Here is a 13,867-nt window from a genome sequence, read left to right on the forward strand (position 1 = left end):
TATATATATATATATATATATATATATATATATATATACAGGGTGATTCGAAAGGTCAGGTCAACCAACTAGGAGATGAAAGAGGAGTTTGAGTAGAATAAATAATGTAAATAAACTTTTTTGATATTCGCTATAGTTTAGTAAGTAATTGCACTTTATATGAGTGTATAGAAAATATGTGTGTGTTATATTTTAACTACAAAATAAACAATACATTGCATGACACATAATGTTTTTTTGCGTTCATTAAAGCAGGTGTTCAAAATGCTGTTGTTTATTTAATTAATTTATTACGCAAGCATAATTCAGCGCGGCATTGCCATCACAAAGTCCATACAGATAATGCATATCGCGATATTCCTCGTTGCTAAACATGTTCAATTTTTGATCACGGTGTAATTTTCTGTGTATAAGAATTTGGTTATCCAATTCTCTTCTTTATTTGCTTGTTATAACTTGTCTTCTTTATTGCTAGTTGAATACTGTCGTCTTTTAAGCGAAACATGGATTTACTAAATCATAGCGAGTACAAAAAAAGACATTTTTTAATGAAGTTTTTGCTCAGAGTACGTTTTTTAGATTGTTTACGTTGCATAATGTTGTGATCTAATTGTTTGCCGCATTCGTACTCTGTTCATACTTGCTGTGTCGTTATCAGTGAAAACGCTATTGGAGGTCATACAAATTCTACTATGTAATACGTTACACAGAGGAAAAATATTTAAATTATTGAAGGAGTTTTACGCTTTTTGTACACATAAAGTGCAATATTTACTAAACTATAGCGAATATCAAAAAAGTTTATTTACATTATTTATTCTACTCAAACTCCTCTTTCATCTCCTAGTTGGTTGACCTGACCTTTCGAATCACCCTGTATATATATATATATATATATATATATATATATATATATATATATATATTATATAATAACCAACAAGTGTTCGTCAAGAACGGCTTTAATCTCGTGTCACATGGGAAGAGGAATGATATATATATATATATATATATATATATATATATATATATATATCATTCCTCTTCACCAAAGATATATATAAAGATATATATATATATATATCTTTATATATATCTTTGGTGAAATTAAAAACAATTCCTCCAAAAAAAATATGCACTCTCCATATTAAATGGATTGCTAATACAAGACTTAGAATTTTATCGGGCAATTTTTAAAAATAGGTACATGCGAATGTATATTGTATCTGTAAGTTATATTCACAAATTACTTTATAATTAGTGACATAATTTACATGCGGAATTCCCAAGAATATGTTACAAAATCAAAAACAGAAAAAGGGAAAAGAAGAATACTTCGAGCCAGATATTCCCCAGAGACTCGATTTCCGGCGGCGATTGATGGATCGAACTTGCGGAAATCGAACTCTGTCCGCGAATGAGAGGATAAAAAAAACGAAAATATCAAGAATATCAATGAAAGTTAACTGTGTAAGAGATTGATAGATAATAAAAAATTACATATTGAGATCATTACATAAAAGTAATAAATAACTTGCCGATCGTGATTGATTATATTTCAATTAATTTGTTTCGGGATTTAGTATCACACATACGCACATATCATCTAAAGAACTTTTATTTTTTTTTCCTTTTTATCTTACATATATTTAATATATCTAACGTAAAGAAAAGCTCGAAATTTTAAAGCCGGCAATGACACGCAAACTTCAGAGATTGATGTCTCTTGTCGCCATCGTCTAAGTAATTACCTATGCGACAATATTTGTTTTTCCCCGGTCGACCATTCTGCATTTTAAGTAGTCTTTATGGCGCGTATAGAACGACAAAAAAGATCTTGTATCTTATGTTCCCCCTAATTTAACCCACGTGCATTTCTCGATAGCCCTTATATTTTATTCCAGTCGTGCGTAATTTATCTCGTTTTATCCACAGGATGACGCAAACGTGATGGACAAACATCACGGAATATATATTATTTCATTGCGATAAAATGAAACATTAAAATTCCATATAATATTTCTAATTTAGAAATCTATGAGATAAAAGAATAAGAAACGATGTTAATACGATAACTCACAAAATCACAAGTTTATTTTATCTGGATATGTGTGTAAATATTTCATAATTTATTTTTAGATTATTTATATTTTAAATATATCTTTTTCAAAGAATCAAAAATTTATTTTATTTGATGTTTTTAAATATATATTTTTTCTGATATTCAAAAATAAATTCTAAAAATAAATTATATAAATTTATTTTATTTGATATTTCATACTTATAAATATATACACATAATTAAAATATAATTTATTTTTAAAAAATGACATATATATATATATATATATATATATATATATATATATATATATTAGATAGATATATATTTTTTAGGTGACTTTTCAAAACTTGGAAAAAAATTATACATACATGTATATTATTTTATAACTTATTTCGAAGTGACATTTTTATTTTATTGTTCATTTTTTAGTATATATTAATTTTCATATCTTCTTTAATCTGTTCTATTCGAATAATACTATAATTACTGAAGATTCAATATTTAAATATTTATTAAATGTGGAATATATATATATATATATATATATATATATATGTGTGTGTGTGTGTGTGTGTGTGTGTGTGTGTGTGTGTGTGTGTGTGTGTGTGTGTGCATTTCTAATACTATCAAATTTTGATGTGAGAGAATAAAACAAAGAATATTCCACACACAACTCTTTATTATATATAATATAATAATTATGTAAATGTATATAAAAGAACATTTCCTTGTATAAATGAAAACAGTTTATTCTTTACTTATATTTGAGTGCGGCTAATATAATTCACTCAAAGTGATACATCACACAATATCTTCTACTTATCCTAAGTTTAATCTAAGAACGGTCGTAACAGATGAGTCGGGATACCATGTTTTCTCCTCCACACTTCCTCATTTCTCTCGTACAATATATTTTATAATATATCAAATACATCGTAGCACACAATTTCACAAGAATTTATTAAAAAGAAATAAAAAAGACACGTTAAGACATTGAATTAAGCCCTACGCAATTGCCTTAAATTAATTTATCTTTTTCCACACAATTAATTCCGTTATTAAAAAAACGTGTTTCACGAAATAAAAGATTAAAAAACACTATTTATAAGGATGCGATCCGTTCTTGGATTAATAAAAATTCTTACATAATTAACAATAAAACTTTTCGAAGATTTTTTAAGATAATTTAATATTTATAACAAAGTAAAACAAATAACAACTTTGACTAGAGTTTAATCATCCAAATGTACATTTTTACACAGTCAGTTCGATACTCGGCTCGTGTGCCTCATTATTCAATCATTTTCTTATCGACTAAGCATGAGATAAATACAAAATATAATTTATATTTGCTATATTTAGATAGTAGATATTAGATAAAAATTTTTATCTTAATACTTGAGACATAAAATGTAATATTTGATTGCAATTTGACATGTCTTAATCGATATTACAACAAACTCATTGTTTATTCGAGAGATTTTGCTAATTATAATAAATACCATTTATGCTATATTAAAATGTTGATCAAACATTGAAACAATTTCTTAATTATCATTCTTCTACATTTCTTTTGTTAATTACATGCTTATATTCAAAACATGCTTATTATGTACATAAGTATTCACAAAACTAAATCAACAATAATTGAAAGAAACGAAAACGCAATATTTTGAGCATCATCATTGTATTACTGAGAATTTGTTTGAAGAGATTATAAAAGTTATTAGTTTCTCTTTTCAAATGTCCATTTATTTATTTTTTAAAATTATCTATATTTTGTTAATACTTATTTTATATCGTGCTTTAATATAAGATACATTAAAGTGATTTGTTTTTAATGAATTATACATACTTGTTCAAAACAATATTTTTTATTATTAAATTTGCGATTTCTTAATTATTTCAAAGGCACCTAGTGATTAAAACCATATGATTTAGGAAATAGGTAAATATATCTTACAAATCCGAAATTTGCTTTAGAATAATTCTACTAAGATTTTATAAAAAAAAACTTAATCTAATTCTACTATATTATGTAAGTTTGTTTTGAACAAAGAATGGTAATAGTGCATTCTATAGATTAATATACTAATTATAATAAATAGTTCGTTATTTATAATGCAATCAGCAAAGACAAGTAAATCATTATATATTTCTACAGATTACATATGCATTATATATATAAAAAATTTAATTGAACTAATAATTCTATTTTTATATGTATATGTATATTAGTTCAATTTAAGTTCTATATATATAAAATGTGTCACGTTTCTGATTGTATTATTAATAACACAAAAACTGTTATTAATATTCGATATAATCGAATATTTATTGAATTATTATTAAAAAATTGAAAATGTTTTGTACAACTGGAAAGATTGTTGATAAGATACATATATCACACATAACAATATACAAGATATATATGTATCATGTATGTATTAAATGATATGCAAGATAATACGAGAGAAAGAGATTAATGAAAAAAGATAAAATTGTGATTTGAGGAAATAATTATTTGTCGGAAAATTTAAATAAATATCACAAAATACATAAATAATAAAGATTGATAATATGCTTTTGGTATATTTCATTATATTGTACTATCTTTATTTGCAAAGAAAAAAATAAGATGTGTGTGTGTATATATATATATATATATATATTTTTTTTTTTTCCCTTTTGTTAAAATAAATAAATAACAATATTGATTGCAACAAGAAAGAATATCATTATCATATCAAATTAAATATTGCACAGTGCGATACAAATCTTGCAAATTCAGAAATGAATTAGTCCTACCTATTGTAATAATGTTGGCATTTAAATTTAAATATTTGCCGAATAAATTCCAAATGTATCATTGTTTAAGGCGGTGCTGAATGTGGAGGCTGGGGTCAGCAATTTGAAATGGTGCTATGCTTCTCATCCGCGTAATACGATACTGTTACTACATCGCCACCTACGTTAATCAAGCATTGACCCTAAAAAAATATTTTTACTCAAATATATGATAAACATGGGAATCAATTATGAAAGATATACATTATATATATAAATAGTAATATTAATTATATTTTTTTCAAATATACAAATTAATCTGCTTATAATTAATTAATTAATAATATTGCTATTTTAAAGAAAGGCCGAGTTATCAATAACATAACACTTTAGTATTTCAAAATATTAAATATATTCGTTAATATTTCAAAATATATTAAAACAATATTTATACTAACTTGATTTTTGTGAGGACTGTGAAGAAGCACGCATTGAGTCATAAAGAACGCTACCATAGCATTACCTCCCAATGCCGTAATATGCGCGCGAACAATCGCCAAAACTTCCATCACAAAACTGTGGGTAAAACCACTCAGTCCACCATTCTGTAATACATCGTTGTCAGAATCATATGTTTAAGTTTAGAATATTCTAATGAGACTGAAAATTACAAAACTCACCTCCCGTATCGATGTACTTTCACGAATGAAGAAAAAATTTAGATTGCCTTGATATCTTTCTATCCTTCCACCTGGCAAGTAAGATAAAGGTGTTATATCCACCCCGTATCTTCCTTTCAAAGGCACCTATAATAAATTAGTGACATTTTTGTGATATTAACGCTTATAAATAATTTCAGGAAGTAAAAATATTGCAAGCATTAGAAAACATTTAATTGTCGATGTATTAAATATATATTCAAATATATATATTTGAAGTATTTCAAAGAAAAAATTCTTACATGTTTACGTCTATGAGTAGTAAATGATTTTAAACGTAAAGGTGAGCGTGGTCTTGGCTTTTGTACAGGAACAGTACTCAAGATTGTGGGATTTCCTATACAAGTGCGTGTTGCATTGTCAGATGTTGCATTGTTTTCTAAATGATCCTCGTCGAGACTAAATATCATATCACTGTCATCTGACAAAATAAGAAGAAAAAAAAAACAGAATTAAAATTGTGTTTAAAATTTGTTTTTGGAGAGAATTTATTTTTCAAGAAAGTCTTAGACAATATTAGATGTTTAGACAATAAAAAGCAATAATTACATATATGTATCGTAATAATAATTTCATACAAAAATATTAATATTTATAGAAAAAATTGCTCCAAAAAGTACCTGATTTTCTTACTTGATCCTTGCTCTGCGAACGACATACAATTTTTCTTTTATATTTATTCGTATTCAAAGGTTCTCCCAATCCAAGTGCCATACCAACGACAGTCAATTGTATTTCATCTTGCTCAGGTAATGCTACTTTAAACTGCATATCACATAGAGCACAGGGAACCATCCTCCTTAATTTAAAATATAAGGACTGAAATAAAGTATACAAGAAAAAATTCCATCCATTTTGATACAAATATTTTACAATTTCTTTTTGCAGAATATATTTTCAATTATAAGTAAATACACACATATATATATATATATATATATATATATATATATATATATATATATATATATATATATAGAGAGAGAGAGAGAGAGAGAGAGAGATTTTAAAATCGAGAGATTATACCTGAAGTAATCTGGCAAAATATTTTGATGGCATTGATGTGAATTGTCCTATAGGGATCTTAGCCCTTGAAATTTGTGTAAACATTTGTAAATTTCTAACAATTTCTAAATCTTCCAGACCAGGAATCGTCTGCGTATTAACGACGTGAAAATCATCAGGCGGTCTGTTGTCCATCAATGACGTTATTCGATCCATATCCTCGATGTCGTCAACTTCCAAGACACATGCGTCACGAGTACCCAATCCAAGGTCAAGTTCCGGTAGATCCTCATCTGATTCGTCTGTATCCGAGGTACTCGGAACGCGTCCATTCTCCACTTCCTACAATTGCGCGGTTATAATTAACGAAGAGATATCTAAGACGAAAGTATTCTTTGATATGAAAACAGGGTTAAGTCTCACGTACATTAACTCCAATTGGTTTCAGGTGATAAAACTCTCTATTCTTCTTCACCGTTTCTACAATAGACTTTTGCATCTCCGCCAATTGCTCCTCGTTGTGCCACGAATTGCCAGATGCTATTTGAGGAATGGTAGGAGGAGGTAATGCCGTGAGATAAATTGCGGTGCCTACCGCCATGCCAATTATAAACCTTTCTCCCACAGAAACCTGCAACTTGAGACCAAAGATCGCGTTCATGCCTTTAATCTTGAGTTTATTCAATAGTAAACTGTGGAGTTCGTATTCTAGGAAAGGCAGACAATCGGATATCTCTTTCGCGTTCAACTCGCCCCGCAGGTCCTTTTTGCTCTTGCATACAGTAGCCTGTATGAAACAGCCTCTTCCAGTCATCGGTATATTCGCGGGCACTTCTATAGTGGTGAACATCACATCTGGGACTTTGGCACGTTTGCATATGGCACACTTTGATACATTAACTCTAAATGGCACGCTACTCTCGCTGTAAGGAAGATGGCACAAATTGCATCGTAATTGTGATTGAGCGCATGAGCTTTCATGTTCGTTACTTTCAGAAGAACGTCGGTGCAGCTTTCCGTTTAGCCGTTCCGAATGAGTCACTGTGGCCGTGTCACTGTCGACTTTCTCCGTCGCCTTTGTTACCATCATTGACTTTTGCTGACTCTTCTCGCGATCCGAATCGACGACAGCAGGTACATTTTGTTGGAGTTTATTCAGAACGACGCCGTCCGAATCTTGACCAGAATTATGAAAATTTATGACCGCCGCTGTACCAGAAGCGCTCAGTACGCACACATCGTCACTGTGGAAAGAATCGCGCATCGATAATGTAACGAAATGTTGAAAAAAGATTAAGAATTTATAATATAATCTGAGAGAATCTTGTTGAATTTTTGTAAATAATGTATCCGCGCATTAGAAATGAGAAGATTTACCATATACTAGTTTCTTCTTTATAGCCTATAACAACGTTGCAAGCTAACGCTCTTGCATGTGATCTAACTTCCATCCTGATTTCGGTCCACCAGGCATCACGGCCCTCTGGTTCCTCCAAATTACTTATCCTCTCGATTAATTTCACAGATCTCGAGCTCACTAGACCACCTATTTCCATCATAAGACTCAGTTTTTTATGGTATTTGATTGTATTTGTGCAAACTTTTATACTTATTTTTAGGATTATTTTTGTTTATTATACATAACATTAAAACTATGTACATCCGGTTAAATGTATAATCTCTTGATGGAGACGTGCATAATAAGTAAATATAATTACCTATATGTAATATGAAGCCAGATGGATAATGTTGCATCGTGATGAACGGATACTCTAGCATTTCTAACGTATCTTGATTCATAGATCTAACCATCGCAGCCGGTGTCCTTAAGGGTCCCGCCATCGATCTGTCACTGCCGAGAGAGTTACCTGAAGCGCAACGTGATCTTTTCATCCTATTTTTTTCTTTTTTAAAATCAACTAAAAGAAACTAGATTCCAGTTATGTATTAATAATATTAAAATGATAAATTGTTATAAAAATTCTCTTCTTCATATAGAAATAAGAATTGAAACAAAAGTAATTCACTAATCGTATTTAATATAATTACAGTGCATAACATCAGAAAGAAACAGAGATATCACTTTCTTATTCTTCACTTGGAGGAAGAACTCACCTTTGGGAGTAACACTCAGATCGGAATCGCTCGATCTTCGATGAAGCGGAACGTTGGCGAGGGTTCTGGTCGCTGGCGACTGGGACATTTTCACGGTCATCGAGGAGACAGCCGGAAGCGGACAAGATGGACTGATGGACGCCTCGTCTTGCTGCCTAAGATCGGGAGAAGGACGGGACACACACGAGTTGTGAGTAATATTAGCCGTGTTAGTGGGCTTAGTGTTATCAATGTGACATGACGCTTTCTTTAAATTATAAATTGTGCTAGGGCGTTTGCGAGTAGCGCCGTTGACAGATGCCGCGGATACCGTATCAGATTTGCTGTGACTGCTTTTTGGCAATTGTCTCGAGATCTCGGATGAATCATCGAACGTGGGAGCTGTTGGAGAAAGCAGAGCGGATCGCTTCGAGCCGCGTGATACACGCGTGACACGATAATCGGTTAAACTAACGAGGGAAGAGTCGCAGGAACGGGAAATGGTATGAAAAATCGAGACGTTCGGTTGCTGCTTTGAAGAGAGATAATCGGGGATCGAGTGAACGCGAAAAATGCGAAAAGGAATGTCTTCTCCGCGACGTCGTCTATGCAACGTCGCGTGCCTTCTCGTGGGTGTACGGCGCGAAGGAATCTTCTCAAGCGAATTCTCCGATGTATTTGCATTTTTTTTATGCATCTTTTTTTCACGTTTTCTTTTCTTGCTCTTCAGCGATACAGCTCTCTTACCGCGATGAGTCGCATGCGTGGGTACCATCATCTTTGTATCGATAAGCTCGATTAGATCACGCATGCATCTCCGTCTCTCGGCGACAATCGCCTTCATGCGTGATTCTTTTTTCGATACGCTAACACGTCTTGTCGTCGTGCGCGGTGAATCGATCGCTAGATTATTTCCCTCTCTATCTGTACTTATATAATTTTCCGGTTCAGTGGGAAATGGGGATTCAAGTTGCGCTGATTGCCCATTAGAAGGCGATCGACAAGGATCTCGTTTCGTCATTAAATGAACGTCACGATATGCTTCATGTAATGAATTATCAATTTTTTCCGATTTGAATTTTTCGGAAGCATCAATTTTACATACCACGTCATCGATTTCTCGTTCATCCGATGAAGAAATTGATTTCGAAACAAAGATATCGGTCTTCGCCAAAGTTGTAATATTAGAACTTTCATTATTCGACGTATCCGAGTCTGCGCTCTCATGAATGTCCACGGTAATTACAGGAATCACATTATTTCGTAGTTCGATATCTTCCGTGCTCGTTAAATCTGGATTCGATGACAATTGACAATTCATTGCTACATCCGAATCTACTTGCAGGGTAGAATCCGTGCAGCTTTCCGCGCTAGAACGAATGGTAATTGGAATCTTCTCCTGAAGACTGGACGAGTCTGCCGTTCTGTCATCATCGAGTGAATATCTTGAGTCCAAGATATTGTAACTGGTGGTGCCGTTCGACGATTCATCATCCGAGGAATTATCATCATCATAAAAGGAGGATATCTCCGTTTCATCAATCGATAACGATGTGTTGTCTTGTCGCTCACTTTTGATCTCCTCATTCTCCTGAGGATTCTCTCTACAGTACGCTTCACTTACTTCATCGTTGTTCGTCGTTGTCAATTGTTCATCGCTAGGAACGATCGAGGTAAGATTATCAGTTCCGACATTCTCCAGAGGCATGTTCCGTATAGAACCGATCAGTAAGGAGGCCATTATGCTAGTTTTGGTTTCATTACTGTTTTTCTTCTCCTTAGAATTTATGGCGAGCGATTGGATCAGATCTGTATCGGAATTGCAATTGGATTGCATGGAAGAGTGATTCTCTTCGCTAACTGAGCCAAATTTACCGCGTAAGTGCTTGATATGTTTAGAGAGTTGATCTCTCGGCTTTTTCCTGACGATGATGTTTTCTGCCGTCAGCGTGGTACGTAAGGATTTTGTCTCGTCGATAAAGTTTCGATTAAGTTCCGTAGACGGGGTGAGATCCGAACTGCTTGAAACAGCCATCCTTAAGTTTAAAGTGCTCAAAGTATTGCATCGGAAAAACGGAATGCGCTTGCCACGTTTTCTTCGCGCTTCGGCACACCCAGGAGTCTTAACGCGTTCTAGACGCGTTAGTGATGATAAAGACCTCGCATAAGATGAAAGACCCCTATTTATGGGTATGCGCATGGGATACCAAGCAGGAATAGAAATGGGAATAAACGGCGCATTGTCGTCGGCATTTAAATGTTCGGTTTGAGCTTTAGTGCATGAGGAGAGCGTGAATGCGATCCTACGCAAACGCATGTGGATATAGGAAAGACAGAAAAATATCCATTAATCTCTCTTTCTGAAAAAGTTTAGCATAAGTAGGAACAACAATGAAATAAATAATTAGATTTGAATCAGAAAAGTACAATTTTACAAAAATATAGAAATATTTTTTACTTATTGTATAAAAAAGATGAAGTCAAATCAGTAAATAAAAGCTCAAACAAAAGTAGCTCAAATAAATATCGCCAGTTTATCGAGGGTATTAAGTAATTTGGCTTAATTTGGGTCTGTTTGTGACATCAAAATGATGTACTTAAATAATGAAAAGCAAAATTGAGAATAATTGATAGAAATATATAGTATCACATGTTGTTCTCTAGATTAAGATGATTAGATTTGTTCGATAAATTCAACTCGTCTGTCAGAAATTATTTTCAGCGACGAGAGATAAAACGTCTTGGCCATAAAGTAGAAGGGACTATATTTCCTTGTATGACTATATTTTCGAAATTCTCGAAATAGCTTTTTCATGGACGCCAAATTTATGGTCGGTCTGTTGGCTGATATGATTAATTGACTCGTACGATGCCAGACGCAATTGCGTGACAATTTACTGTTTATCGTAATAATCGAAATATGAAATTATATTCAATAACAAGGCACCATCAGACACAATTTAATGTTGAAGATATAAAAGTACTCACTCCTCAATGTTGACATTGTCGCAAGGGAAACCGAGAACATCATGTAATTTTACGAGCGTCACTGCTGTACCTATGCCTCTGGCAACAATGCCGGATTCACCTTCCAGATCAAAATTTTGCAAGTACCTATGTGATATTGAATTAGATGATAAAATAACAAGTAATCAAAAACCATCTAAATCAGTTTCTTATTCTTAAAAAAAACTCTTGAATATTGATGAACTGGATTGATATAATATATTTAGAAAATTAAAAATTTTATTCTATAAAGAAAGAAGAAATGTACCCAATCACAGCATTTCCACCAAGATCCAAGGCTTTCAATCCAATCTTCCTTTGGACTTCTCCACTTAATTTAAAAAATAAAGTCTGTCGTGCCTCGTTTGATGCTCTAGGCGTTCGTATTTTATCGATCCATTTGTATTCAGGATCGTCGCTAACTACGAGTTCCTCGACAAATCCATGTATCATTTGTGCATGATATCCATATGGTATATTTGGTGCTAAAATATATAATTTGTCTATATTTATAAATGTTTTCCAAATATTTTTATTAATTTTACATGTATATAAAGTATATATGAATGAAGTTAATAAGATTATAAATTTTAAAAAATATTTCACTTGGAGACTTGTGAAATTAATTTATTGTCTATTGTTCTTTTCAAAGACATAAATTTACTTAAGAATATGCTTACAGTAAAAGAATTGTACCCCACATGATGACTGTCTAAATTTGTTAAAATCAGAGAATAATTCCACTTTGATAATAATATTTACTTCGCCACGTATACCATGCATTGTATCATATACAGGTATCCATCCAGTCATAACTGATCCTAATAGCAAATGCACAAAGAAAAAAGAATATTTAGAAATATTCAAAATATATGTGATAAATATCTATCATATTTCATTCATTTAGATATGTATCACCTTGTGAGCCAGCACTAGTGTTCATAGTTGCTTCTAGAGTCCAAATATTTTTTACCGGAGGCAGCATACCAGGTAATAACAATGGATTCAAGTTTACGTAAACTTTGCCTATTGCATCATTTGCAGAGTATGTATCATGATCCATTAACCTAATTTGCAAAGGTTCATCCTGCAATTCTGCATCGTCAACTTCAAATCGATACCATTCTGAATTCCATTGTGGATTTAATGATTTCCGACATACGTCTGTCTTGTATGTTATAGTGCCAAATTTTAATTCCACATATGCATCTGTTGTATCACCAGAACGATCCATAACTGGTAAATTACGACCAGCTAATATTTTCACTTTTATTTTTCCAGGCATTGTGTCACTTTAATAGACTACACTCATAAGCCTGTAACAAAATCACATTGTGTTTAATTAACCAATGTTTAACCATATGCGTTATATCATTACAGAAGATCAAAAAATATTGTCAAACACATGTTCTTCATATTATTACAAAATTAATGATATTTATTACTTGATGTAACACACTAAAAGATTTTATTAATAATCTTTAAATAACTATTCAAAATTCAAAAGATACTACACATTCAAAAATAGTTGTTTATTCGTATATTGTATAGTGATAATAGAAAAAGTTCGTCACCTTCTATTAGCGATATATAATTGTATATTTAATGAACAATTCGATCATGAGAATACTTTATATTATGAATAATTAAATTTTTTCGATCTTTCCAATAATCTATTGTTTATATCTTACTCTATAAAAAATTCTAATTAAATCGCAGAGAAGAACACAAGTCTGGCGAAACACATGACACAGAGTTTCGATGAATTCGTCACGATTAAATGGATTAAATGTTTCTGCTGCAATTATATTAACAAGCCAAAGAATTTAGCTATCGTCGCATTTTGTCTGGCACGCGCGATCAAAAGATGCGTGAATCATCCAAAATTAAGCCGTGTCGTTACAGATGTTTCAATGTTGACTACATATAAATTTTTGTTATTTCAGCTTATTACATTGCGATCTACTATCGTAAAATTCGAACGAAAATAAAATGATGCATATAGCATGCATCCGCACATATATCGCACGCAAAATTTAGATCGGAAAAGAAACTGAAAGAAACCCGGCGTTTTTTTATAGAAAGCTTATCAAATCTCGTTTAACAACGCCATCTATATCCATCTTAAAAATTGGAATTACGTAGTTATTTTCTTCTATCGATTATCGGTAAAATCATCATTTCGTTCGCG

The 13,867-nt window shown here is 31.9% G+C and overlaps 1 protein-coding gene across 2 annotated transcripts; it reads right to left on the bottom strand.

The window, feature by feature from the left end:
* Positions 1-4,752: 4,752 nt before the first annotated feature.
* LOC105248079 (C2 domain-containing protein 5) lies at positions 4,753-13,785 on the bottom strand. Of its 2 annotated transcripts, none has more exons than XM_011252657.3 (15): positions 13,368-13,785; positions 12,595-12,992; positions 12,357-12,497; positions 11,945-12,161; positions 11,659-11,784; positions 8,692-10,973; positions 8,295-8,444; positions 7,954-8,122; positions 7,004-7,820; positions 6,598-6,918; positions 6,192-6,390; positions 5,814-5,992; positions 5,533-5,658; positions 5,311-5,457; positions 4,753-5,055 (listed from the first exon to the last, which is right to left on the bottom strand). In XM_011252657.3, exons 2-15 carry the CDS (start codon positions 12,959-12,961, stop codon positions 4,969-4,971), a joined length of 5,328 nt encoding a protein of 1,775 aa, XP_011250959.2. In that variant the 5' UTR covers positions 12,962-12,992; positions 13,368-13,785; the 3' UTR covers positions 4,753-4,968. The 2 variants fall into 2 exon arrangements, with proteins under 2 accessions (XP_011250959.2, XP_025262058.1); XM_025406273.1 differs by lacking the exon at positions 13,368-13,785 and adding an exon at positions 13,251-13,262.
* Between the last annotated feature and the right edge of the window lie 82 nt (positions 13,786-13,867).

Source organism: Camponotus floridanus, unplaced genomic scaffold, assembly GCF_003227725.1.
Source record: "Camponotus floridanus strain SB8 unplaced genomic scaffold, Cflo_v7.5 scaffold138, whole genome shotgun sequence".
Lineage (NCBI taxonomy): Eukaryota > Metazoa > Arthropoda > Insecta > Hymenoptera > Formicidae > Camponotus > Camponotus floridanus.